Source organism: Anopheles merus, chromosome 2L (assembly GCF_017562075.2).
Source record: "Anopheles merus strain MAF chromosome 2L, AmerM5.1, whole genome shotgun sequence".
Taxonomy (NCBI): domain Eukaryota; kingdom Metazoa; phylum Arthropoda; class Insecta; order Diptera; family Culicidae; genus Anopheles; species Anopheles merus.
In genome coordinates, this window is record NC_054083.1 from 47,254,732 (window position 1) to 47,279,778 (window position 25,047).

At 45.3% G+C, this 25,047-nt stretch overlaps 2 protein-coding genes across 10 annotated transcripts in view; one reads left to right on the top strand and one right to left on the bottom strand.

The window, feature by feature from the left end:
• Positions 1–461: 461 nt before the first annotated feature.
• LOC121592674 (Down syndrome cell adhesion molecule-like protein Dscam2) overlaps positions 462–25,047 on the top strand; it is a 107,836-nt gene continuing 83,250 nt past the window's right edge. For 6 of the 9 annotated variants that reach the window (XM_041914321.1, XM_041914320.1, XM_041914326.1 and 3 more), the window contains exon 1: positions 15,120–15,348. The gene's annotated coding sequence lies outside the window, so the exon portion shown is untranslated. Of the gene's footprint in view, positions 604–15,119; positions 15,349–25,047 lie in introns of those variants that run through there. The other 3 variants (XM_041914325.1, XM_041914322.1, XM_041914323.1) reach the window with 3 other exon arrangements.
• LOC121592675 (leucine-rich repeat and death domain-containing protein 1-like) lies at positions 5,860–7,214 on the bottom strand. The gene is made up of 2 exons (XM_041914331.1): positions 7,127–7,214; positions 5,860–7,037 (listed from the first exon to the last, which is right to left on the bottom strand). The coding sequence occupies exons 1-2, from the start codon at positions 7,150–7,152 to the stop codon at positions 5,933–5,935; spliced, it is 1,131 nt and encodes a 376-aa protein (XP_041770265.1). The 5' UTR covers positions 7,153–7,214; the 3' UTR covers positions 5,860–5,932.

Here is a 25,047-nt window from a genome sequence, read left to right on the forward strand (position 1 = left end):
ATAATCGGACCGGTTCGTCGCCTACTGCTGCTGCTGCTGAGCGTTTCAGGAGCCGGTGCACTTCAGTGCAGTTCTGCCAAAGAGGTGTCCAGCTAGCGCGCCATCACCAATCGGTAAGCTTAATGAGACACTCACCCCCAAAAGCGCGTGAGTGAGCGAGCTTTTTCCAAACGAACGGAAGCAACTCACTGAGCGCGCGCGCGCGCGCTCTCTCACGTGTCGCAAGCTTTTACACGCCTGCTGTGATGTGAGTGGTGCTAGTACTTACATTCGAAAGCACTGCAACTAACGGTCCACTCAGCACGCGTGCCGGCAGACCGGAATCATCAATCATAGGCCACACCGAAAGGGGCTTTCTGTTGGGTGTTTCAAAAAGAAAAGGTGAGGATAGGGAATACCAAAAAAATAGGACACACTCTGCCACTCATCAAAGCCATTCCCCGAAGAGACGCAGTCGGGAAGAAAACTCGCGCGTGCTTTCGGCGCTGCTGCTGGGTCGCTCAGTGTTCGTCCTATCGGCCGACAGTGATGCAACGCTGCAACGCTTATCAACGCGATGCATTGGATGGGCTGGAATGAACACTGACCGTACAGGCAAGCAGTGTAAGTAAGCGGGCGGGTGTGTGTCCTCACCAGTGCAGTTCCTTTTAATTCGAGCTTTGTGTGTTTGTGTGTGGGCTAGTAGAAAATTTCAGTGTTAAAAAGTGCGCTAAAGTGTATTTGGTGTGCAATTTCGTTGAACGTAAACCATCCTACCAGTGTAGTGTACATTATTGATTGCAATTTTCTCCTTTTGAGAAGGAGAGATTCAATTAAAAGTGCTGCGTAGTGTAAATGAAAAAAAGCCTAGTTTTGGCTAGGAATCATTCGTTCCAGCATTTTTCCACCGTGAGATCGATAAGAGGCTGTAGGCTTCATGCGTGTCTGCAGTCGTGCGATAAGAAGCACCATTTTTAACCGGCGAAGCAAACACACGGATCCCAACGGGAGGGAAGAGTTGCAGTGCAAATGCATTTTCAATTAACTCTCTTGTCGTGCTTTCTCGCTCTCTCTCTCTCTGTCTCTGGCACTCGCTGTCTCTCTCACCGTGCTTTGCTTGACAGCATCCTAGCGATGTTACGATACGTACGAAATCGGTGTTAGTGTTCCCCCTGTTCGTTCGCAATTCGTAGCAAAATGCATCTCTCCGGTGGAACTCACACTCACACACCTTGCTGCTTTGATTGTGGCTTTTCCACGTTCGTCTCTGCCCCGTTAGGCACGAAGAATTGCAGATTAAAGCAAGCCATGATGCCTACCGTGTGCGTGTGTGAGCGTGTGTTAGTTTCAGTTGAAAATAAACGCTTTTCTTGCTTCTTCTTTTCTCTCTCTCTCTCTCTCTCTCTCTCTCTCTTGCTTGGTGTCAGTGGTGGTGGCGGATGATGGCGGTGGCGTTTTGGTGCAGTTTTTCTTCCCGCCCGCCGGTGCATTGATTAACGTGCTTCGGCTCGAACATATCCGAAAACGTGTGCGGTAAAGCGTGACAGATAGCACAGGCTGGAGGGAAGGGTTCATACAAAAACACGTGTACGTGTTGTAGTAGTGCTGGTAGTAGTACTAGTGCTAGTAGTAGTAGTAGTAGTAGTAGTGGTCGGGGTCCATTTTTTCCTTGTCCTTGTACAAGCCGGTTTTGCCGGCACTGGTGAGTGGTATGCGTGCTGTGGGGCTGTGTGAAAGTGTGTAGTGGCTGTGTACGTGCGCGGATGCACCTAAGAAGTGCAACGCCGCTGTGAACTGAATGTGAAGCACAAGTGCGAAAGGGAGCAGGGAGCGTTAAACGTTCATCTTGTCGGTAGCAAAAGGCAAAAAAAATCCAAAAAAGAAATATTAAAAACGAAGGAACGAAGTCTATCAAAGAAAAGAGGTGGAAGAGCGAGGAGAAGCGAACCAGCAGTTGATTGGAAATGAGCGGCCCATGAGAACAGGTAGGTAAAGGTGGTAAAAAAAACAAGACAGCATATTGCAATCTACAAAGTAAAGAAAAGGGACAAAAAAAAAGCTGGAAACGAATGTCACCAAATTGAAATCAATAGTCTGGAATATGGTCGACGGGGAAGCTGGGTGGATGGGATTTTGCTATGTAAATCAATGCTTTCTCACGTACGAAATCGTGAGCGTGAGCGTGATTGATGGTCGGGCGATGAGTTTGAAGAAGATGAGGTAGAGTTTTTTGTTTCCATTCCTCTGTGTGGGATGTAAATCAGGGAAAAGCAGTTCAGGAGGAGAGGAAAAAAACGATTTTCGTTGTATAGTAAAATGAAGTCTTGTTTTTGGAATTTGTTTTCCACTGCAAAAAAACAAAACAAAAAATGTTACATGCTTTTCGATTGATTTTTAAGCCCTAAAATGTTTTACCAGAAACTCACCTTGATGTCTTTTAATGTTGCGTGCCGATTAAAATAAAGCCTCCCATAACTAGACAACAATCAATTCTGGCCCACTGACGCGTCAATAACGAGCAAAAGCGAGCCAGACACTGAACCAGACATTTGCTCAATAGTCGTACACTACCTACTCCCTCCCCCAACTGGCTGCCGCCAATTTTGGTTTGAGTTTGGTTTGAGATTAGTTCGTTCTGTTGGTGTTCTTTTGCTTCTTTCTACTGTTGTTGCTCCACGCTGTTTAGCTACAGTCTGTCACGGTACAAATCAGACACACTCTGGCGTGGTCTGGCGTGGTCTGGTGTGGTCTGGGCAGTAGAGACTAGGTGCTAATCATCACCGAACCACACTACAAAGCGAATCGCAATGGAAAACACGAACCTCGCACACGGTAGTACGAGAAGTCTGGCATTGTTTTCTGTTTCTGTTGGTACGGAGAGGGAGCAGAGGGATGGTCCCATAATCGAAAATGGGAAGTGAACGACCTTCGCTTTTTTTTTTTCTTCTTCTCTGTTTGTCGGCTGGTTGCATGGTCGGATGTATGAAAGTGGAAACAAATAAACAGTGGCAAAAGTGGAAAGGGCACACAAACCTTTAGAAAAACTATTTTTTAAAGGTTTTCTCCATTTTAGATTGAAGGTTAGTTTTCTTATTGTATCTTATTTAGTTGGATTTTTTTATGTTTGTGTTTTTTATCGATTTGTATAAGTTGTTGTATTATTGTTCTAGTTGTTGTTTTATGATAGGTTATCTTCTCTTTTTTGGTTTTGTTAATTTTTTTTTTGTTATTTATTGTTTCATTTACTTTTTCGATAAAATTTTTTACACACAACTTTCCTTAATATGCGAATATTTTCGTGTTTATTACTATTTTTTGTTTGGGCAGTATGTAATCTTTTCGGAATTATCAAATTTCAGCGTTAAATTACATTCCAAACCAACAAAAAAGAATTCATTTTTACAAAACTGTACTTCCTTTATGAAGAAGACTGTAGATAAAAAATGCAAGCCAATGTAAAATCATCGATCGATCCAGGATTCGTTACGATAAAAGATTCAAAATGGCCTTACGAAAAAGCTAAGACCACACATACACACACAAAGGGGCCCGAACAAAATGCCCAAGCCATGTAATGAAAATTGGCAGCAGACGGTCCCAATCCCATCTGGAGAACGCTTCCGCAGCTTTCGATTTTTCCACCGGTCAAATGCACGCTTACTGCCCACGATGCGCACGATAAAATCGCACGGTGGAGCAATGGTGGAGCTTTGCTGCCACCAGCCCTGTAAGTACAGCCCTGTCCGTCTGTGTGGTTGAATGTATGGCTGCAACGGCCGTGGAAGGTGATTGCACCTTTCCTCCCACGTGGAAAGCATTTAATTTCTGACTCGTGCAGTTATGTTTCCTCCTGCTAAACGGCAAAAAAAAAAAACGAACCGGCATTGCACATGCCTCTCTGTGTGTATGTGAAGCTTGAAAGCTTGCACCCGTCGCCATCGGTGTGTTGGTTAAGCCTTTGCGGGAACTGCTTGCAGTTTGACCATTTTTGGGCAGTTCGATTACGATTTTCCTGCTCCAGCACGCTCCCACCACCCCCCCACGGTGGGAAGTGAATGGACCACGGCTCAGGATGACCACCGGGTAGGAGCTTATGCCGGTTTGTGTCACACGGCTCCATACGGTGGCTGTGTGTATGCGTTGCTATTTGCATCGTAGTAACCAGGATAAAGGCATGCGTGCACTACGCACAATCGACAAGGCAACGCAGACACACACGCGCTGCGTCTGTGTGTGTTGCATGTGGATCTCCCCCTACTCCTCATCCTTTGCTTCTACACCATCCACACGCTTGAGCATACGCACTTTACGCGACCAGTTGTATCGTACGCAATGGAAGCGAATGGAGCGTACAAACGGGCACGCATACGCACACGCGCAGGTGCTGCAATGTGCACTTTATATCGTTTTATGGCAGTGAAAGAGAGACAGAGAGGGAAAGAAGAGTTTTTCCCATTGCAAGGTGCAGTTTGGTGATGGTAGAAAAGGGATGATAATTGTAGCGTGGGAAATTCTAGAAACCCACACCAATGTACTCAGCTCTGCCACTGGTGGGCTGCCGTAGGAGACAGGAAGGGAAATGATTTCATTGATTTTTCGATTCCGGATGGATGGTGGAGGGGTGATACAGCTCCAGGTGAGTGGCGGAGCAGCAAGCGTCCGAGAGTGTTTGATCGAACCGAGCCGGTCGCTATACCGATACACATGGAACTTTTCCGGCAGCGGCAATGGAGAGCTTTGTGCAATGGGAAAGTGCAATTTTCCACGCACCACGGGGGGTTATTTGCTACCGCGTTACGTTGCGATTCGGAAAACAGCGTTTCCGCTCAAATCGCACCCATTTGTCCGAAGGTTTTTGTGGGAGTATTTCCTTCTCTCCAAAACAGTCGTTCGCAAACGCTATTCAAGACTAGTGTAGAAGATGTGTGAGGGCAAAACAAAAAGAAAGTCAGTAGCCATAACTGTCCCCTGTGGGCGAGAAAACGATGAAAATGTCTTGCAGCCAACGTAGCCAACAGACATTTGAAGCGAACGCGTGAACGCGTTCTACCCTTTTCACACCGTGTCACGTGCACAGACGCACCTGCCGCTGGGGAGAAGAAGCAGCAGCCGGGGCCAGCTCCCCGGAAGGAAGTTCAATTTAAAGTTTGCTTAAAGTCGACATGCCATTAGCACGCGCTCAAAGCGCTCGGACGCTTGGAATAGTTCGGACGAGCAATCGCACCTCCCCCACCTCCCCCCACGAAAAACGGACACGCGTGCTCGGGAATTTCCCCCATCCCGGTGACCGCTGAACGCCCAGAACGCGCTGTCACAGTTGATAATAAAGTTGATAGTGCAAAGTTTGCTAATGTCGGGGCGGGTTCGGTCTGTCTGTCTGTCTGTTTCTGTCGGCTGCGATTGTGTGCCTGTGGGCTAGATAATTTTTCCGAACATCTTGTCCGCCCGGACATTCCTTTTGCGACAGTTGTAAATGGTTCTAATCGTTCGAAATTGCAGTGGAAAGTTTGTGTGCTGTTGCTCGGTGCTGTTGGTGTTGATTAAAACCGAGCCACCGGTGAACCCGGTGGAGGTTGGGTGGACAGTGGCTGTGGCTGGGCTAGATTGGGTTTGAGCTAGGAAAGGAATGCTAGCAGCGAGGAAGAGAATGATTGCATTTTCAATAAAAGTTTGTATGTTAAAAATTATAAATGGAATTTATGGGAAGCTGGAAGCATCTTTGGAAGAATTGCTCCATAAAACCCTTGAAGTTTCATATTTTCCCTTTGATCGGTATATCTGTCATCCTTGCCAGTGATATCCATATTGGTGTAAAGATTTAATATAGAACTAGTTCAACAAGACGAACATCGATATCAACATGACGAATTGTTTACTAAACCTGGCTTTGAATATGCTTTCAAATCGTCTAGTAATAGTATTTTTTTACACGGAAATGGTATCCAAAACAATCTCAACAGTGGCTACAGTCAAGCTTCACACTGCCATTACCAGCACCGTGCGCATGTACGCCGTCAACCAGTAGCGTGGACAGATTGCTTGGCATTGGAAAATCACACAAACAGTTATGGAACAGTTCGAGCTGCCGCAACCGGTCGGGCAGTGGAGATCCGAACGAAATCGTCGCTATTTGGTTGAACGTCAAGTGTAGCTCGCGAAGCTGCGCAAGATCCGCGAACGATTCCAGCGGCAGGTGTGTTAGGCGGTTGTGATCGAACAGCAGCTCCGTCACGTTCGGCAGCTTGTGCAGGCAGGCCGGTATCTGCTGCAGCCGATTGAAGGACAGCTCCAACCATTCCACACTGCCCAGCACATCCCACGGGCACAGGGTTAGCTTGCGCAGCGCGTTCGACACAAGCGAGATGTGCTTGAGCTGGTGTGCGCGTAAACTGCCGGCGAGGCTTTTTATCCTGTTGCTCGAAAGGTCCAAAAACTCCAGCTCGCCAAAGGGTGCCAACAGGTTCAGATCGACCGTGGTGAGCGGGTTGAGGCGTATTAATATTTTTTTCACCTTCGATGCCACGCGTTCATCGGGGGGCGCTCCTACCAAGCGGGCCAGTTGGTTCTGGGTGAACTCGAGATGGAGCAGCTCTTTCAGCGGGTAGAACACGGTTAAATCAAGCTCAGCGATGTGAGTGACACTTATTACAAGCTGCTTCAGATTCTCCAGCTTGGCCAGCGTGGAAGGTACCGCCGCTAGTGGTGCCAAGGCAATGTCCAGCGCGTGCAGGTGCGCATTGTCCTCGAATATCATGCTGCTGAGTTCGGTTCGGTGCAGGGAGATGCTTTGCAGCGTACAATCCGTGGTCAGGTGCAGTGTTTCCAGATCGGAGCGGTATACAGTAAGATTGCTAAAGGGTGCCAATCTTCTTAGCATTGGTCCGTCCAGAATCGGGGTGAGCAATTGATTTAAATTAAGCATGCCGGTGGTGCCGTTCAGCTGGTCGAGTATGGCGTACCCGTCGGATGCGACGTTCCAGTCCTGTAGGTGGCACACCTCCGTGTGCCGTGGGCAGATTAGCTGCACCGCTCGAACATGCGTTGAAATAAACGCAATGCTGAAAGGGGAGGAGGAAGAAAAAGAAGAAGAATAAAACACTCCAGAAGAGCTGCGCTGAGTAAGGCGCAATGGTGAAGCGATCCGAACCTTGCGACTAGCAGCAGCAGCAACATGTTGGAAAATGAAGCGAGTCACAATTCAGCTAACACTGAGCGCGGTGTATGATCGTTTGGCGATTTTTGTTGAGGCGTAATGGAAAATAAATTAGGGGTTGTTAGTGAGTTCTCCGAATTCGCTAGTGATTGGACGTGCAACGTAGAAAGTTTGTTTTGTTGTCTGTGTTTTGATGCTATGATGGTCACTTAACACATTGCGCAGGTTTGACTGATTGTTGCATCTTTACACTCTTAATAAGATGATGATGATGATGATGATCATGATGATCGTCATCTGAGTCATTGTGGAGGTAATCTTGTCATGCGCCTGCTGGTATGCAATTTAACGTATTTCCATTTGTACTAGTGATGTGCTCTCTGGAGCGCTCCCACGATTCCGATCCGACTCCGACTATTGTTAGTTCGATTACGACTCCGGCAAAATGGGAACCACTAGTTCCACCCGGTCTCGTGGTACAATCGTCAATTCGTACGACTTAAAAACATGCCCGTCATGGGTTCAAGCCCTAAATAGACCGTGCCCCCATACTGACGTAGGACTGACTATCCTGCTATGGAGGGTAATCTATAAGTCACTGAAATCCAAAGAAGTCATTGAGCCAAAAGAAGAAGAAGAAGTTCCGCCCGGAGTCGGAGTCATCCGGAGTTGTAGTCGTCTGGTTCGGAGTTGCACGGAGTCGCCTAAAGTCACCCGGAGTCGTAGTCATTCAAAGTCTTCCAGAATCGACCGGAGTCGCCCGGAGTCGTCCAGAATCGCCCGGAGTCGCCCGGAGTCGAAGTCATTTGAAGGCTTCCAGAGTCACCCAGAGTCGTCCGTAGTCGTCCGGAATTGACCGACTCAAACGACCCCGGATAATTCTAGGTGGACCTACCTTCCAGATTCGGTTCCATTTTGATTGGAGTCAACTCCGGATTTTTGCTAACTTTACCTATAATTAATATGTACTAGTGTTGGTGCCGAATAAATTGTAGTAGAGTTAATGTTTTAAAATAATAATAAAACATATTTAAGAAAAAAAAAACAATAAAACAGAAAAATAAACAATTTCATGTCATTAGAATTTAAGTCAAACAGAGCCGGCTAAGGAATAATTATTTCTTATAGTGTTATTTTTTTTATCATTTTTTTGTTTTATACAAACTTTATAAATATTAATATTAATATTACAAATATAAATATTACAAAACATTTGACCTGAAAACAGTTTTTATTTAAACGCTCTACTTCTTTCAATGCCTATTCATTGCCAAAAGCCCAGCGAAAAGTACCAAACGGCATGAAAAAAACGCCTGTAAGGTAGGCAAATTGCACGACATTGTTGCTGTAGCAAGAGCCACAAAGGGCAAAAAGTGTCCAAATTAAGATTTATTCTTCCTCTTCAACCGTATTTATTGCGTCTTCTCTCTTCTTCATCCCCCCCCACACCCCGTTCCCACTGCTCGCCTTAATACGTGTAATTTAGCGTCCCTGTTCGCTCGCAATGCCCGGAAGCAAACTGTTGATACTCGAAAGCAAAGCACAGGTCGCGCCCTTTTAAGGCGGGGAGCTCTAATTTTCAAATAAACATTCCTCCCCGAGCTTTGGCGTGCTCCATTGTCGATAAGAGCCGATGCATTGTGACGTAGATCGGTGGACTGGTTTGGTGCGCGATGGTTTGGTTAATTGAATTCCGTACTCCTGGCGTACTTTCGCGCGGGGCGCAATGTGATTAAAGAACGCAGCTAAATATAGCCCTGCGAAGTGTACCGCGCACCGCTCGAGCATAATGTGGCCCCGCAGCGGGGGGGGGGGCTTTTGAAAGCCAGCACCACACCGCTCATTATTGTGCTTGTTATCGGTATCGGCGTGGCAGGGCTGGTAACATCATCGGCGGCATCGTTTTCCAAACCAGCTGGTTGCACAAACAGGCGGTTGTCGTTTTACATACGCTTCGTTATCTCGCTGCTGCTGCTGCTGCTGTTGCTTGGTGCTTTTTTGTTGTTATTCTGCTCCTCCTGTTCATCCTACCCTTTCCTCCACCTTCGCACCCAACGCTAGAGCAATGTTTGCGCTGTTTAGTTGCTTTATTTATTTTAAAAGGAAATCTTTCACAAGAAAAGGGACCATCACGGTGTAAGCGGGATGTTTTTTTTTATTTGTAAGGAAGTAAGTAAAAGGAATAGAAAAACGGAGATAAAAAAACACAAGGAAGAGATAAAAGGCAGTTTAGTGAAGATAAAGAAACAAATACAAATCCAGCAGCTGAAAAGAACCGCACGGCACATGAAAGGAAAAAGAGAGATGGAAAAGTTGAAAGAAATCGAGACAAGTGCAAAATGTTATTTGATATTCTATACTACCAAAGAGCCGCACGATCGAAGATAAAGATGTTCACAGTTTGTTCCCGAAGGAAACAAGACAGCAAACACCTATTCGATGAAATATCTGAGTCATTTTTCAAGTACGTAAAGCGAATTTTGCGGAGAAATTTCATAAAATAGCATTTTCCAGAAATGAATCAGGTTAACAAAATGGCACCAGGCACAATTACCAAACCAAACATGTCGGGCTTGCTGGTCCCGTAGCAGTAAACTTTCCAGCGAACGTTATTGGCAGCGCACGAAAATCGATTCCTTCCAACTGGCAAAAAGTTCCCCAAAAACCACTCCCCACTCACCGATCGTGACAAAGTTTGTGTCACCGAAGCGTTCGAACTACTGCCCGGACCAGGGCTTTGCTATTTTATATTCTGCCGAGCGTCCTTCCGCATTTTGATCGAGCGTGTCGCCGGCAATGTACACTAATTGCTTAATCTTTTGCCTGGCCCAACTGGCCCCGTAGAAACATGGACGATTTTTTTTTGGACGAGCTTGCCGCCTCTCTTGTACACCTTCCGCACAGCAGCGGAAAGCGTTGTTTGTTGCTGTTTCGATGGTTTCTCCTAGAAATTTAAAACGCAAAAAAATCCCCAAGCCACGCTTAAGTTCATTTGCGCACGGCACGATGCAAAAGTAAAGTTTTTGAACTACCTTTCAACAATAATTAATTTCCTCCGAATTAGTGCCGTGGAAAACGGCGTCAAGCTTAGAGTCGGACCCGAAGCAAGCTAAATGGGCTGCTGTGAATCTGGCGAATTTGGGAGGAAGGAGCTTTTTTGTTGTCCCGGACTACCGGGTTCGAGTGACGGTGAAAAACTGACACTGCAAGCAAGTCTGAAGAGCCTGCAAGCCGGGCAAACATGGTCGATGGTACCAATTGCGAACCGTTTAGCGCACGGGCTGGTACCCAGTACCCCATGCAGCCGGTAACCCTGCGCTGAGTCTGTGGTGAAGTGTGCCATGACTTTCCTGCCCGGAGCTCGGGGTGAAGGTTCGATTGGATGGAAAATTCGCCTCTCGCAAACGCTGGCTTTTTTCGCCCTTTTCGCCTTCAATCCGTGTGCATTTCCAGGCCGAGATGAAGGGAATTTTAAAATTTACATATTAATTAAAAAACCATTTTCCACCATCATCTTCACTTAATGTCAGTATCAATTGCAGCGCGCGTTTGATGGTACGGAAAAACACGTGCACCTTTTTCGGATGGTTCCGGCCCCCATTACAATGGGGGCATGTGGGGGCTTACGGTTGCCGGCGAACGGCGAACGGGACGTTGATCGACTGCTCACACATACACACACACATACACATTGAAAACGGCCCAAGTGCCCGTGTGGCAGATCAGATTGGTTGAAACGGGCCAGGCGTCCCCATTGAACAGCGAGGCATGGCATGGCATACCAGTTCTCTGTGCCCCACTGCCATGGAATGCTGGCATGGCTGGCAGGTTGTAGGGCATGTTTGAATATTTTTTTGTTTGTGCGTGTGTGTGTGTGTGTGCTTTTTTTGCTGTTGCGTTGCAAGTTTTGCGAGCTTCACCATTTGCCCTGGAATTTGCCCGAGCGCGGCGATGTAAAACCGTTCGACGGCTTGGTATGGACAGTTGCATGAAATTCTTCGAAATTATCATAGTGGAAAGTATTTTTTGCCTGCAACTATTTCGCCTGCAGCTTGCAGATTGAATTATGCGAAATTATTCGGACATTGGCGACGGTATCGGGGATCGGGGCAGAATCGGGGCGAACAATGGTGTGCGCGGTCGTTCGTGAATGGTAAAAGTATTAAAGGATGAAAGTGATTAAATGAACAGTTTGAAAAGTGCAGTAGTTGTGCTAATTTTGTACTAAAATTGCTTTTCTATGTATATCCCCTAAGAGTGATAATCGTGAGTGATTTTCGCCTAAATGTATGCAATTTGCAACACATCCCATTTTTACTTAAAAGACTAGCGAGAAGCTACTGATGATCTGATTCTTAAAATGTTTCTATTAAAAAAAAAACAAGTTTTGCTCTGCCCCATTGGCCTATTTCTCTTTGAGTTCTTTTGTTTGTTTGTTTATGTCCCGAAAAGCCACACCTTTGGAGCATTGATTACAGTGTCTGTACCAACACTCACGAACCTCCCAGGTTCGGTGGGTAGGAAAGCGCACTTGACTTGAGGAAACATCATCCTCATTGCCGCTGTGCCATCCCGACCCACGACCGTGATGGCCGGTAATTGAGCGTTGTCAAAATAATTCAATTTCCTATGCCCGCTCCCAAGGGGCGATCTCCGATTTGCCTAATGACTTCCTGCTAAATACTTTGATCTGTTTCATTTGACTCTGCCTCTTTGCGGGGGCGCATTGGCAGATAGACAGGGATAGAGAGGCGGGAAAAAACACATCTAGCTTTTATGAGACCAACCAAAAAAACAAAAAAGAAAGCCCACACACAACGTAACGTCAGTGCGATGGGATGAAAAAGCAACTTTCTGGCTGTGGGTATCCGGTGTGGGCTTCCATTTTAGGGAAGGTGGTGAGTGGAGGGAGCCTTATTAAAGAGGATAGATGCAATGGCGTGGGGCTGAGAATGAGTAGAAGCACGAGTACCATGCAGGATGGGATGGGCGATGGGCAATGCGTACAATGTGAATCTTTAAATTGTCTCAGCGAAAGAACGAAACTCACTGTAAGGGAGCAAGCTGTATTTTTTCTCTGCTAATGATAAAACAAAACCGTAAACTGTGGAGCATTATGTGGGAAAGTTTATGTTTGTAGCGATGTTGTGATGTTGTTTTGGCATAAGATTAAACCAAGAGGTTAGTGCGTTTGTATTGGGGGGAATGGACGGAGATGGAACAAACATAACTGATAAACAAAACTATTTTATTTGTATTTCTGTGTTGTCCTAGTTAGAAATGAAGTTAACTTGAAAGATATTAACATTATCTAGTTTCTCGTATCAAGACGTATTTTTGTGAATATCATTAAATGCCAATAAGAAAAATTATGCAGTAATGCATATTAACGTTCAGCCTTTGGAGCGTTTTGTTGCAAGAGTATCAATAAACTGAAGAACTGCAATAAAAACGCCTAAATATATGCAATGTTCTTTTCTTCGGTGCTTTTATGGATTAATAAGAATAAGTTGTTCTCTATGTTCCATTTCTGAGAGTTTGAAGAAATTTTTTTGCCTCAAATTTTTACGCTTTCAGTTGCTGTAGTTTAGCAAAAAGATGAAATGAAAGTAATATTCCTATTTAAAAGTAGAGAAAATGTCTATAACTTCAATACCTTCAGTGCTGAGCAGCAGCAGCTGTCTACAAGCGACTGCATTGCTACCTTTGCCATCGTTTACTGTTTTAAATACAACCTATGCAATACAAACTACATCACCTAACTAGAATTTACATTCAACAAAAGAAAAAAAAACAAGCGCTAATAAACATGCGATATTATAATAATCACAAGCTACCCTTTCCCTTCAACCGAGACGCCCCTAAAACAAACACCGACGCAACGCGCTGCTGGCGCTGTTCATTCATTCTGCGCTTAATAAGCTGTAACGTACGGCTTCACCGACACCTACCCATCCCACCCGTTGATAGGTGCGTGTGCATATTATTTCCCCCCTCCTCTCCCCTCTCCTCCTTTATTCGCGCCTCCCCTCCCGCCACCAGCGTGGCCTAGTTACCATAAAAACAAACCTGTCATGTCACCGGGCATGTGCTTGCGTTGCCGTTGGTTGACGTTGTGGAAAGCATATGAAAGGAGTACAAAACACTCTCAATCACAACCACACACACACACACACACACACACACACGCACGAACACGCACATTGGGACAGCATAAACGCACACGTGTGCCACCCTTGTCTCGTGTGCCGCCCTAATGAGCACATTCAAGCTGACAGGAGTTGGACGGGCTCGGGCGTTTATTTTGTGTGTGTGTGTTTTTTTTTTGCATTCCCATTCCCGCCCGGGCTAAAGGGGTTTTAGCCGAATCGAAGCCGCTGCTTTGTTGCTCATCTCATTTATGATGTTCACGCGGACGCACGCTTGACTGTGAAGGAGGCACGAAACAGTAAGAAGGACATGAAAAGGTATTCAAGTGTTATTTTATTTTTTGTTCGTTGCAATGGCAGGAGGCAATGTTTGCGCGGCAAAAGAAAGAAAAGGTGAAACATGAAAGGCTGACACGTTGAAGAGCTGTGCGCTGTGTGACTTTATTGGGAAGCGATGCAGCGATACTCCCCTTTCCTGTTTGCCGTTTTCGAAGCATAAGAGCGCATCCTGCTGTGCATTAGCGTAAACACATTGAAATGCAGGTTTGTAATAATTATTCCCATATTTTACAACAAACAACCGCTTCGCCTATAAATGCATGCAAACAATAATAATGTGAAATGGGAAGAATTTTACATTGTTGCACTGCCAATGCAGATGAACCGGAAGTCGAAGGAAAGCAACAACATTTCCTACACCACATCAATTTGCAGAGAAGGTAAGCGGAGGAGCGTATAAAGTCCACTTTTCAAACCCTGGAAGCGATTTTCCATTGCCCTCCTGCTATCGCAAATGAACCGTTTCCAGTAGGCCGTGGAGATGGCAACAGAAGTAAAAAAACAAACAAATTCTCTACTTAAAAAACCGAAAAGAGCGAGAGAAAAAATGAAATAGCGAATGAGCGAGTGAGAGAGAGAGAGAGGGAGAGAGTGTGTATGTGTCCAATGTGAGTGATTTAAAAGCAGGAACAAAAATCTTGATAATAGAGGGAATTGAAATAGAACAAAAAGAGAAGAGCAAAAAAAAAAACAACGGCAAGAAAATGAGAGCCTTTATTTCATCTCCTGAGATTTGCGGATAAGTGTGTGTGAGCGCTTTCGTTCGCTTTGCCCCGTTGGAGTTGCCCAGCTAGAGAAGGCTGAGTTGAGCTTTTTTTTTGGTTTAGTTTTCTTCCTTCGGTAAGCAGCATCTCCATCCGAAGGATGCGCGAAGGATGCGTGTGGCCTGATAACGGCCGAGCAGTAGAAAAGTCACTGGAAGTGTATTAATTCTTTCACTGTGTTTTTTTTTTCGCTCTCAACTCTCCCCCCTGCAAGGGCTGTGTACGGATTCACTCATCATCCGTACTCCCTGGAGGGGATTGCCGGCTTTCGTGCGTTGGTTCGGGCTCTGCTAATGGTTCACCTAGCCTTGAGACTTTCTGCATCATTTGCTCCGTCACGTTGGGAGAGAGCGTGAGAGAGTTGGACAGGCTTTTCCATTTTTTTTTTTTGCTCCATTGTTTGTGGGGAGTTGAAGGATCTGTTTTTTGCCTGCCTTGCCTACTCGATGAGATGTTGACAGAGAAAAAAGAAAAAAAAGAGAGACGCACACCACCAGCAACCGTAGGTCGTGTTCAGTGCTGTGAGCAAAATGGATTTTTTTTTTGTACGTTCCGTGTGTATCCATTACTCACCGTTTATGCTCCGGCATACGGTTCGCTCTCTCTCTCTCTCTCTCTCGCTCGCTCTCATCTCAGCTCGGTCTCATCAGGATCTCAGCATCAGCATCAGCGCGTGCTTATCTCGCTGTCTGCCGGAGGGTATGTGTTCGTGGCGGTATCCTGTTGCTGTCACGTTGGGCCTGCCGTCAGTTTGAATCTTGCGATTCGTCGGGACGGTTTTGCCAAGTTGTTGGTGCAGCTTCCGGAGCCGGTGTACGGCACACGGTGGCGTTCTAGTGCGATTCGTGTGCTTTCAGAAGCTGCTCGGAATATGGTAGTGTGAGGTAGTGTGTTGCTAGTACATTTGCAATATACAGGTTGCTTCTGGTATGTGTTGTGCGGAGTGAACAAAATAGCAAAATAGGTTAGTTTCGGGAAAGTTTTATTAAGGGGTTTTTTTTTAAAGTGATATGTAAAACAGGTTTTTGCTAAAAGTTTAAATTTAAATAAACGAGCAGCAGGCGCCCACCAGGTGGAACGGGTAACGAAGCAGTGTTGGTGAAACTATTATTTACCCATGCTACCGCACATGGCCCAACCGTTGGCCCAAGGTGATTGTGCTGACAAATGGGACGATCTTAAGGCGTGCAAGTGCAAGCTGTGTGTAGGAAAATGTGTGACAAAGTTTGCAGCGTCCTTTTTACTCCTGTTTGTACGCAAAAAACGTGGCTATCTTTTAAGGAGCAAAAAAGGGAAAATTGCATCAAATTAGCTGCCATAAATCTCGCCTAGCAAAAGGTGACCCCCCTGGAGGTCCCTCGGTGTACGTGTACGATGGCCGAGCAGACAACCGTTTCGAAATTTATCAACCACTCAACGGGTTGCCTCGGACGACATCGATCGAACGTAGGATCGGAAGCAAATGGCTCTATGTGTGTGTGTGTTCTTTTTCTTGTTTAATGTGAATTTTCTTTCACTGCTACGTTGATACGATTGAACTCGGAACTTGATCTTTCGAACTCGTTGTTTTGTTATTGTTGTCGCAGTTGTTGTTGCTTGCTTTGCAAATCACGACCCCGGAAGAAAGGATGAAAGACGATCCCAACCGACCGGGGAGCTGGAGTGCTGGGCCGTTGCCGTGTTCTATCAAAGTTGTGAACCACATCAGACGTCTTGGCCGTAATTGAGCCTGAAGTGCTTGAGTGCGTGTGATTCCTGCCCCTTCTTCGAAAGAACGTTCCTCGGGCTCTGATGCTGCTAGCCCGATACGTCACTATCGCCATCCGCATCATCATCATCATCATCATCATCGTCACCTTTTGCTTGGATCTTTGATTTTAACTCTTTTTTGTTGCATTGCGAGGGTGGAGAAAAGTTGAGGAGGGGGCGAAATATTAAATAAATCATCTTGCCCCTTTGTACCCGAGAAGCGGCACGTTTCCTTCACCGTGCCTTAGGACTTAGAAAAACGGAGGTGAACGCAAGGAATGTGAAAAAAGGCAAACTAGTAGAAAAAGTGGTGATAATTTTTTTTTGCCAGGGCATTTGATTTCGGAAATAAAGAATAAACTCATCCCCGGGTGTCCCGGGTGAAGGTGACAGGTTACGGGATGACACGACCACTGTCGGGGAGGGGAGGAGCGTAGTGGAAACTGGGAAGAATCATTCCCTGTCATCGTGTGTGCGTGTGTGTGTGTGTGCGTTGTACAGAGTGTCTTGTGTTCCCATCGAAAGATTGGCCATCAACGCCGAGGATGAAGACGAGATTCCGGCACGCGAACCCACGGCGCTCGGCGAAGACGACACTTGAACAGAAAATTGGATTTCCTGCTCCATCGGAGCCGGGCTGGATACACATAAAAAGGGAAAATTGTGCACAGCAGCACACGGAGCAAGCAAGGTACCGGATAAATTCGCGCTATTTTCTGATCATTTTTGGTGTGCCCCCCCGCCCTGCCATCGTTGGTTCGTTGGTCTTTTCTTTCATTTTTTCTTTTTTTGGGATGGTTGAATTATAGCGACACACTGCGGCGTTTATCGCGATCCGTACGGGGTAGGTTTCGGGTTTGAAGTATTTTTATTATTAATTTTCTCTATTGAATTGGCACGCACTCGAAGCGTGAATAGGGAACGCGGGAACGAATGGGGAGGAATAGTCGGTAGAATTGGTTGGGGAGTCTTGGAGGTAATCGCACTACCAAGGATGAGGAATTTAAGATGGATGAAAGCGTTGTTTGAAAGAGATCTGTATCCCTACATGTTGCTTTGTCCCTTTATGGCATATCCGTTTGACAACGATATGTATCAGTATGGGAGCTTGGTACATTGTTCATGTGAGAAGTTGGCAAAGAAATAAACTAAAGGTACACAATGCACACCATAAATAAGATACCTTTTGTGTTGAAAAGGAAGAAAGAGGCTTTTTGTTCAATGCAATACACACAGCTCTTATTACGTATAAAAATCTCATTGGAAAAATCATTGGTAAGAAAAAATGAAATTTATTAGCAAATCCACAATGAACATCAATTCTGCATGTAATATATAGAACTAGTATGGATTTTAATTATAGATTTTTATGAAGAAATATGTTCCGATGCTTCAAAAATATTCAATTTATTAAATTATAAAAATTTAAGTTTCAAAAAAACGAACGACTTTACAGCCTTTTTCGATTTTTTGTAACTATAAAGCTAAAAAGTGGATTTATATTCCCTTCTTATTTTGTTACACAACTATTAGGCTGTTAGGAATTAGGTTTATTCGCTTTAAAATAGAAAATTTACGATTAATTTGCGTAAAACATCGCAAAGAATCTACTTCTATTCATATAAGAATCTAATTATAAAAATAAAATATAGTGATAATATTGATAAAAACCTCATAACCACATATGCTAAACAGTACATCCCTCTTTCCGTGTCGAATGCACTTCCCAACCCTTGATCGATAAAGGGAATGGCTTATTAATTCTGCGATAACGAGCCATCTCCTCGATGCCTCAAGTGCTGCCGGGTTGAATGGAACGGATGCATCCGGGGGGGGGGGGGGGGGGGAGGTACACTTATGCACGACCTTATGCACGGCCGGTTTGCATCCATGAGCAGCTGTGCCATGATTTAATCTGCAGTGGTGGAGGTTGTTTTTTTGTTGTTGTTGTTGCTTGCTGCCAAGCTCAGCCCAGCCCACAGTCCCTTTTGCCATTCCGCACCATTAGCAGACGAGCAGCAACTTTCGATGTTTTGCTTCCCACACTTGTACACATGTATTGGGGTTGCAGGCAGGAGCAAGCAAAAACAGCATCCCTGGAGCAGAAAGCAGCGGCTGGGTGTGAGGTCCCGTCCAGGTTGAGTGGCGCGCACGGTCGTGTGCGGAAGCTGGTTCTACTGCGACCATCGGTAGGTCGTAAGATGTGGGCTAGTTCGAAGTTGCCAAACCCATTCGGGCAGTATGTTGCTTATCTCGTGGTGCATGCTTTTCTGGTCCATTTATACATACACACACCACACCACACCACACCACACTTTACGGTAGCAGGTGAATCAGCATTACATAAATTTTTCTCAACGAAAAACTTTGGCTTTTCGCAGGGGCTGTCCCTCCACTCAATGGCCCACCAGAGATTCTGGGTGCATGCATGTATTTTTAAGTGAAAAAAAAAACCACCGTACGAACGATGTAAGAGGAGCAAACACACGAACAGAGAAGCGCATCGTTAGCAGAGCAAATTAAAAAGCGTATAATTTACGGTACAGGGTAGGTTTGGGTTTGACCCCGTACCTTACCTTCATTTAAAGCCCGAGTACCCGTGGACTGACCATCGTTTCTGCTGGCAGTCAGCTTCAACACGAACCACGAACAGCACGGCACGGGCAAGCAAGGGGGAGGGTCAAGCAAGCAGATCATAGATCACATGGCCTGGTATTACAAGCGCACCGAAAAGGGTTGCCTTTTTCTAGGTCAGGCAGCCACCGGTGCAAACGCTGGAGGATATCGATACATTTGAATCAATTCCACGACAGCGTTTCGCCACGTCAGCGTTTATAAATGCACAAAACGCCATTTCATGGTGCCAGCTGGAACTGCCGGTGCTGCATTTCACTGCCAAGCTAGTGCCGCGTCATGTGTGTGTGTGTATGTTCATCCTCCGAGCTGATAAAAATCGATTCGAGAAGTGGGTAGCGTGAAATAAATGAAAACGTATGGCAAAAGCTCCACCGGGAAGCTAAACACCACGTGCACCAATGTGCACCGTGTAGAAGTGGTTCCTTCTAGCTTAACGGAGGGTTTTTTTTTTGTTTGACTCCTGCAACGTATGATAAATGGCATAAATTGCGCATGATTTGTAGGGGAATCGTTTTATATCCGCTATGAATAATTTATGAAGCGTTGAAAGTTTCGAGAAACAATTTAAATAAACTGGTGAGTGTAACGTGTTTGGTAAAAAAAGGGCAATTTTACTCAATGATTTAAAATACCCGGTACGTTCTGATTAAATCGTTTAAATGGGTCTTTTATTTTTGTTAAGATCCAGTGTCAGCACTTTCTTTCGGGATTTAGCATGAAAAGTTCTGTCACGTTAAAATAAGCGTTGTAATGCGCCTAAATGTAGGCATTGTGTAGGCTACGAAAATACCTAAAAGTACATAAAATAGAAAAACTGATTGATAGCGCCTGAGTGTATGCAATCTTCAGCCAAATTATAAACATATGTGTTGCATACTTTTAGCAGTCGCAAAAACAATCGCATATGAAGCCGACTAAGAAAGAAAGCCAATAAAAATAACATAATAGTATGAAATTGAACCAAACTTGCTCAATATTCGATGCATTAGAAATAGCAAAGTTGTTTTGTGTGCTATCTTATGCACTGGCAGAATTATTCAATCTAACTCGAGGAAGGCTTCTGCTCTGGGTTTGCCGATCCTATACCTTCCGGGCATTCTTCACCCACCGCTGCACAACCACTTGACAGTGCAACACTAGCAAAATACATACATTCAAAGTGCTATAAATGTTTGAAAGTCCCCCTTGGCCGACCGGTTTCGTGCCGGCGCGCAGGCAAAGTCAACCACAAGCGAAGAGAGTTTGGTGCATCCTGCAGCCTACGACCAGCGCACACGACCGGGTCTCGAGTGCAACTGACCGCCGGCAAATGTGTGCGATCGCACATTTGTTGACATTATAAATTCATGCAGGAAGCATCGCTCTGTATCGGGAAGAATGGAACCAGGGCAAGGCAAGAGAAAAAAGAAGAAGCATCCGTGCAGGCACGAAAATCTGTTTCCTTTTCGTTGGGTGGAGACGATGACTTTGTAGCTGGCAGCGGAGGCCAAACAGATGGATGCGGTCGTTGAAAGTCGTTCGCTCGTGGCATGCGGCATGATCGCTAGCACATCGGAGCAGAAAAAGCGGAAAAATGTCCCGCTGGAAAGAAATTTCTAAACTGTGGTCAGACTCAAATCGAACCCGGAGAACAAGCACAATGGGTAAAAGGGGATCAGTTTTTCGGGTGAGGGCTAGTTCAATTAACCAGGAAATATGAAAGGTTTCCACTCCAGACCTTCACCATAATATTGCTGTGTGAATGTGTTTTCGCAACAGTTTGCTGAGCTGTTCAAACGTTGTTGAAACGATATTTTTTCCTTCCGCACATGCAAATATCCACACTTGAAGTCAGATTTATGGAAACTCATTTCCCGTCTCAGCACTGTGAGATGTAGATGTAGGACCAACCTCAACCGGATGCCGGAACGTCCGCTACGAGCAATGGCAGAAGCACTGGCTCAGGCACAAGGAAGTGCAGCCCAACCGACCGGCGGCAGGATGTGAGGGAAGCATATTGGGAAGTTGGAGTTTCGTTTGTTTGATTAACTTTTGCGGTCATGAAATACGGCGCATTCGGGCTTTGGATGGGCTTGGTTATGTGTGTAGAAGGCTGGATGGATTGTGTTGTTGCCGCTGGTTGAACTTTTTCCACTTCGACCGTCACCGTATGCGGAGCTGGTTTGAATGCCATTTGCACTCTCGATCCGCACTTCCTGTCCTCACTTCCTATTTCGTCTTTTTTTTGTTTTGTTTCCCAAAGCAGGCCAGCAGCTGTGTAAATGTTTTGCGTGCAAGTGTTGGGACAGCCGGCAAAGAAAGTTGTAGCACAACTCGTTTCCGTTGTTTTGCGGTGTTTATGAAGTATTTTGAACGGGATAATGGGAGGGAAACAGGGACAGAAACGAAAAAAAAAAAAAATCACCTCACTCGACCAATACGGTTTGTAGGTGACAGGTTAGGGATTTGGTTGTTTTTGGGGTGGGTTGTGAGTGAGCTCATGTGCAGCCGTGTGTGAGCGTTGCGGACCGGCAAGTTAGTTTTGTGTGCGAGTTGATCATCCGTGAACGATCCTCCCGAGAGAGATGTTGGAGAAAGGTTTAGTGCCGTTGCTTCTGGGAAGCTGGTGGTTTGCTGCTGGGAAATTGAAAAGTAAATGCAAGCGTGTTCCATCAGTGTGTGTTTGTTTGTGTGGCAGGTTGTAAGTACAGGGTAGGGGTTGATTGGCAAAGTTTTGCCAACAAGTAATGCGCAACCAATTGAACCCACTTGGTTTGTGGTTTGATCGTTTCAATATCTGGACGATTTGATGTAATTGATAATTAATCGTTTTTTTGCCTTCAAGTAGAATTAATAACAACTCTATTTGTTTGAATCGAAGAAAAGAGGCTTAATAGTGGTAAATAATTCCTTTAACAATGTGATGTCAGCAGCATTGCATATATTTAGGCGTGTTTAAATATTTTTTACAATAATGTGTTGCTCGCTTGAAACTTTTTTTCGAGCAGTATTTTTTCTAAATAAATGTGTTTCACGATATTAACTCAGTTCGATTGAAGTGTAAGCGCTACAACGGCTTTAGCTCTTATATCTAAAAAATCATTGAAAAAATCACACACGCACACGCACACGCACACACACACACACACACACACACACACACACACACACACACACACACACCAAGCCAACCGTTTGTTAGACGAAATAGATAGAGAAAATAGAGAAATAAACAAAATACAACTACCTTCATTCGCTTCAGCTTTACTTTGTAAACTTCGCTCAATAAAGTGTAGATTTACTTTTCGTTACTACATCAGCCCTTTTTTGCCCGGCAGCCCATCTCAATCAATCAGCAGCGTAGGAACCGTTCCGCACTGTTCTAGTCACAAGTTGCACGGGCGGGTTCGATTTTCACGCCCCTTTTGGTACGGACCGGCGCTGATGAAGCAATCGCTAAACTTTGCGCTCGTAATAAGATTGGCTTGCAATTTCAGGGGTAAATTTAATCTAAGTTAGATTGAAAACTAAAACGGTTCTGTTTGCACAGCTTGCTTTTGGCCTGGCGTCTGCGGGCGTCTGCGTTGCGCTCGGTTGGGTGTAAACCCACTGAAAGGTTGATGCAGCTCGAGATGCAGCGCTACTGGTACAGGGGAGTAATAGTAAACGATTGCAGCAGGTAGTTGAAAGTGTATTCGGCTTGGGTCACACAAGCGACAAGTCAAGCGTTACAGCCGGGCTTTTGGTACGGGGGTGCTTGTTCACCGTTGCAAACAGTTAGAGTGTATTAGAGGTTTTAGGCGCTTAAGATGGGTTAATTGTTGATTTAATTGAAAATTATTGCCAGAGCGCTACGAAAATGAAACATGGTTTGGCAATGGTTGGAAACTTAAGATGAAAATCTTCCATTCTCAGTCAAACGATGGGGAAAATGTTTAACGGATTTTCTCACTTTATGAGCATTTGAACGCCTGAAGTAATCTCTTTAGCAAAGTTGTACTTAAATTAAGATACTCTAAAGCGAGGGATGCTCACGAACTTCTTAAGAATTCGTAAATTGCAGCAGCCAAGTACAGCCGAGCCACGATGTTCGCTTTGACCCAAGGGAAGGTGGGCTGAGTTATCGTCGGGAGAGATTTACTGGCACTAGGTACAAAGCTTAACAAGCACGGCATGCGGCCATGGTGGAAATGCATTTTCAAAACCGCCAACCAGCCAACCGCACTTGATGGCGGTGGCAACCGACCGATCAGCTTACCAGAGTTACTTGCGTGTGCCGGGATCGTTCATTCATCGCACGACTCGGCGCTGGCTGGCTGTGTGTGTTTACACAGCAGAGAAGTTGGTTCTTAATTTTCGCTCCAATTAGCTCACCAGCGGGAGCCGTGTGCCGTGAACTGTCAAGAGATTAATTTATTATATATACACACATACACACACACACACACAGGGGTACATCGTCAAACACACAGACTGTACACGTAGACTGTACACCAGTGGCATCGGTGTGGCAGCAACTGCTTCTCGCGAAACTTGAGATAGATTTATTATGCAGTTTCTACCCCCTGTACGGCTCAGCCCTGCTTGCCTGTACTTAGCCTGCAACTTCCCTTTGGAACGCCAAGAAATGTACAGGTACAGTGTAATCTGGGCCGTTCTGGCATCGGCGTCTTGCATCGCGTAGCTTCACGGGGGAGTGCACTACATTTTCGTAAGTTAATGGGATTTTAGTTCTCATTTGGAAAGGAAACCGTTTTGATTACTAACGTTTGCTACGCATACAACGAGGGTGTCGGAAGGCAGCTGTCTGAAAATAGTGTAGAGTGAGTAAAATAAAAACAAAAGTTCTAAATCTTGGCATCGTCTAAAATTACAGTCAAGCTGCAGCTTTCAAAAAAGTCAAAAATTTTATTTCAACAGTGACAATTTAATGTAAGCATTTCAATTATCTGTAGCAAATTTCTCATATTCTGCAGTTCATAACTCGTTAAATTGAATTTGTTGCTTCATTTATTCTTGGCAATACTGCGTTGGTCCTATTTTTCCCTAAACAAACGCTTTAACATGCGTTCGTGTCATGCAGAGTGCCTATCTTTGAGGGGCTGTTAGTAATCATAATCATACAGAGAAACGCTTCAGCATGCGTAATGCAGATTGCCTACCCTTTGGGCGTTATTTTCATTTTTCAGCTGTCCGTGCTTGTTTCGTTCGTTTAATGTTTTACCTCCACTCAATAATCGCACGGCATTAATAAGCACTAAAACAGGCAAACACCTAAAATCTAGCAATTGCGTTCCTAGAAAATGCTACATTAACCTATTTTAAACGCTCCGCAACAAGGAAGCGTCTCGTTAAAAGCATTCACGTCGGTTAGCTCCAGCAAAACGGGATTACCTGTTAACGTACGGTAAAAAGGTTCGTTGCCATTTGTGAGTCTGTGCGCGCACACACAAACATAGGGATACAGGTACGGGGCTTAAATTGACAAAGGTAGCTACCGCCAGCACACGTTTGCTGCTGGCATCACGCCACATGGATTGATTGTGACAAACAAAATGGGCGACCCCCGGCGGGACCAAGACATCGGAAGAACACGATGAAGACATAGATCAATTTCCCATTTGTATCCGTGTTTGCTTATATTCCGTTCGCCTTAACCTTAACGCGCGAGTAGAAAGGTAGAAAGCGTCTTTTGTAAGTGAGGTGAGAAAGAAATGGGGAAAAAACCATAGCAGCACACACACACGCACACAAACAGACACATTTTTGCCCAAAAACCCCATTCGTCGTGCCGGCGACGGAAACTGTTCGCCCCTTGTGCAGCTGTGCGGGCCAGCTCGAAATCGAAGACGAATGAGCTTCGGCTTAAAATCACGTTCCGCAAACAGCAGGCAAGCAATGCCGAATGTGTTTCCTTCGATTGCGGTGGCGTGCGGTCTGGGTGGTGTACGCTTCCGCCAGTAATCCGTTTGACAAATAAAAGCACTTTGTCGTCGCTTCGTACGTTTCAGCTCGCCGTGGCAGCGATGGGAGATGGGAGGCGCTTTTTTACATTCCCGTTGGGTTGGGAAGTTTGCTTTGCCGGGTATTATGAGCGATCGAGTGCAGCACGTTCCGACGTTCTTAATGGATTCTTGTGTCTTTTCGAAAGGTGACAACTGGGAACAATCGTTCGATGCAGCAATGTTGCAACTGTACGCAAGCAATGTAAACCATCATCGCAACCAGTCAATTTCAAATTTCATCACAATGCGAAGTTGCATCTGTTTCCCATTGTCGTGCACAGTGCCGGCCTGGG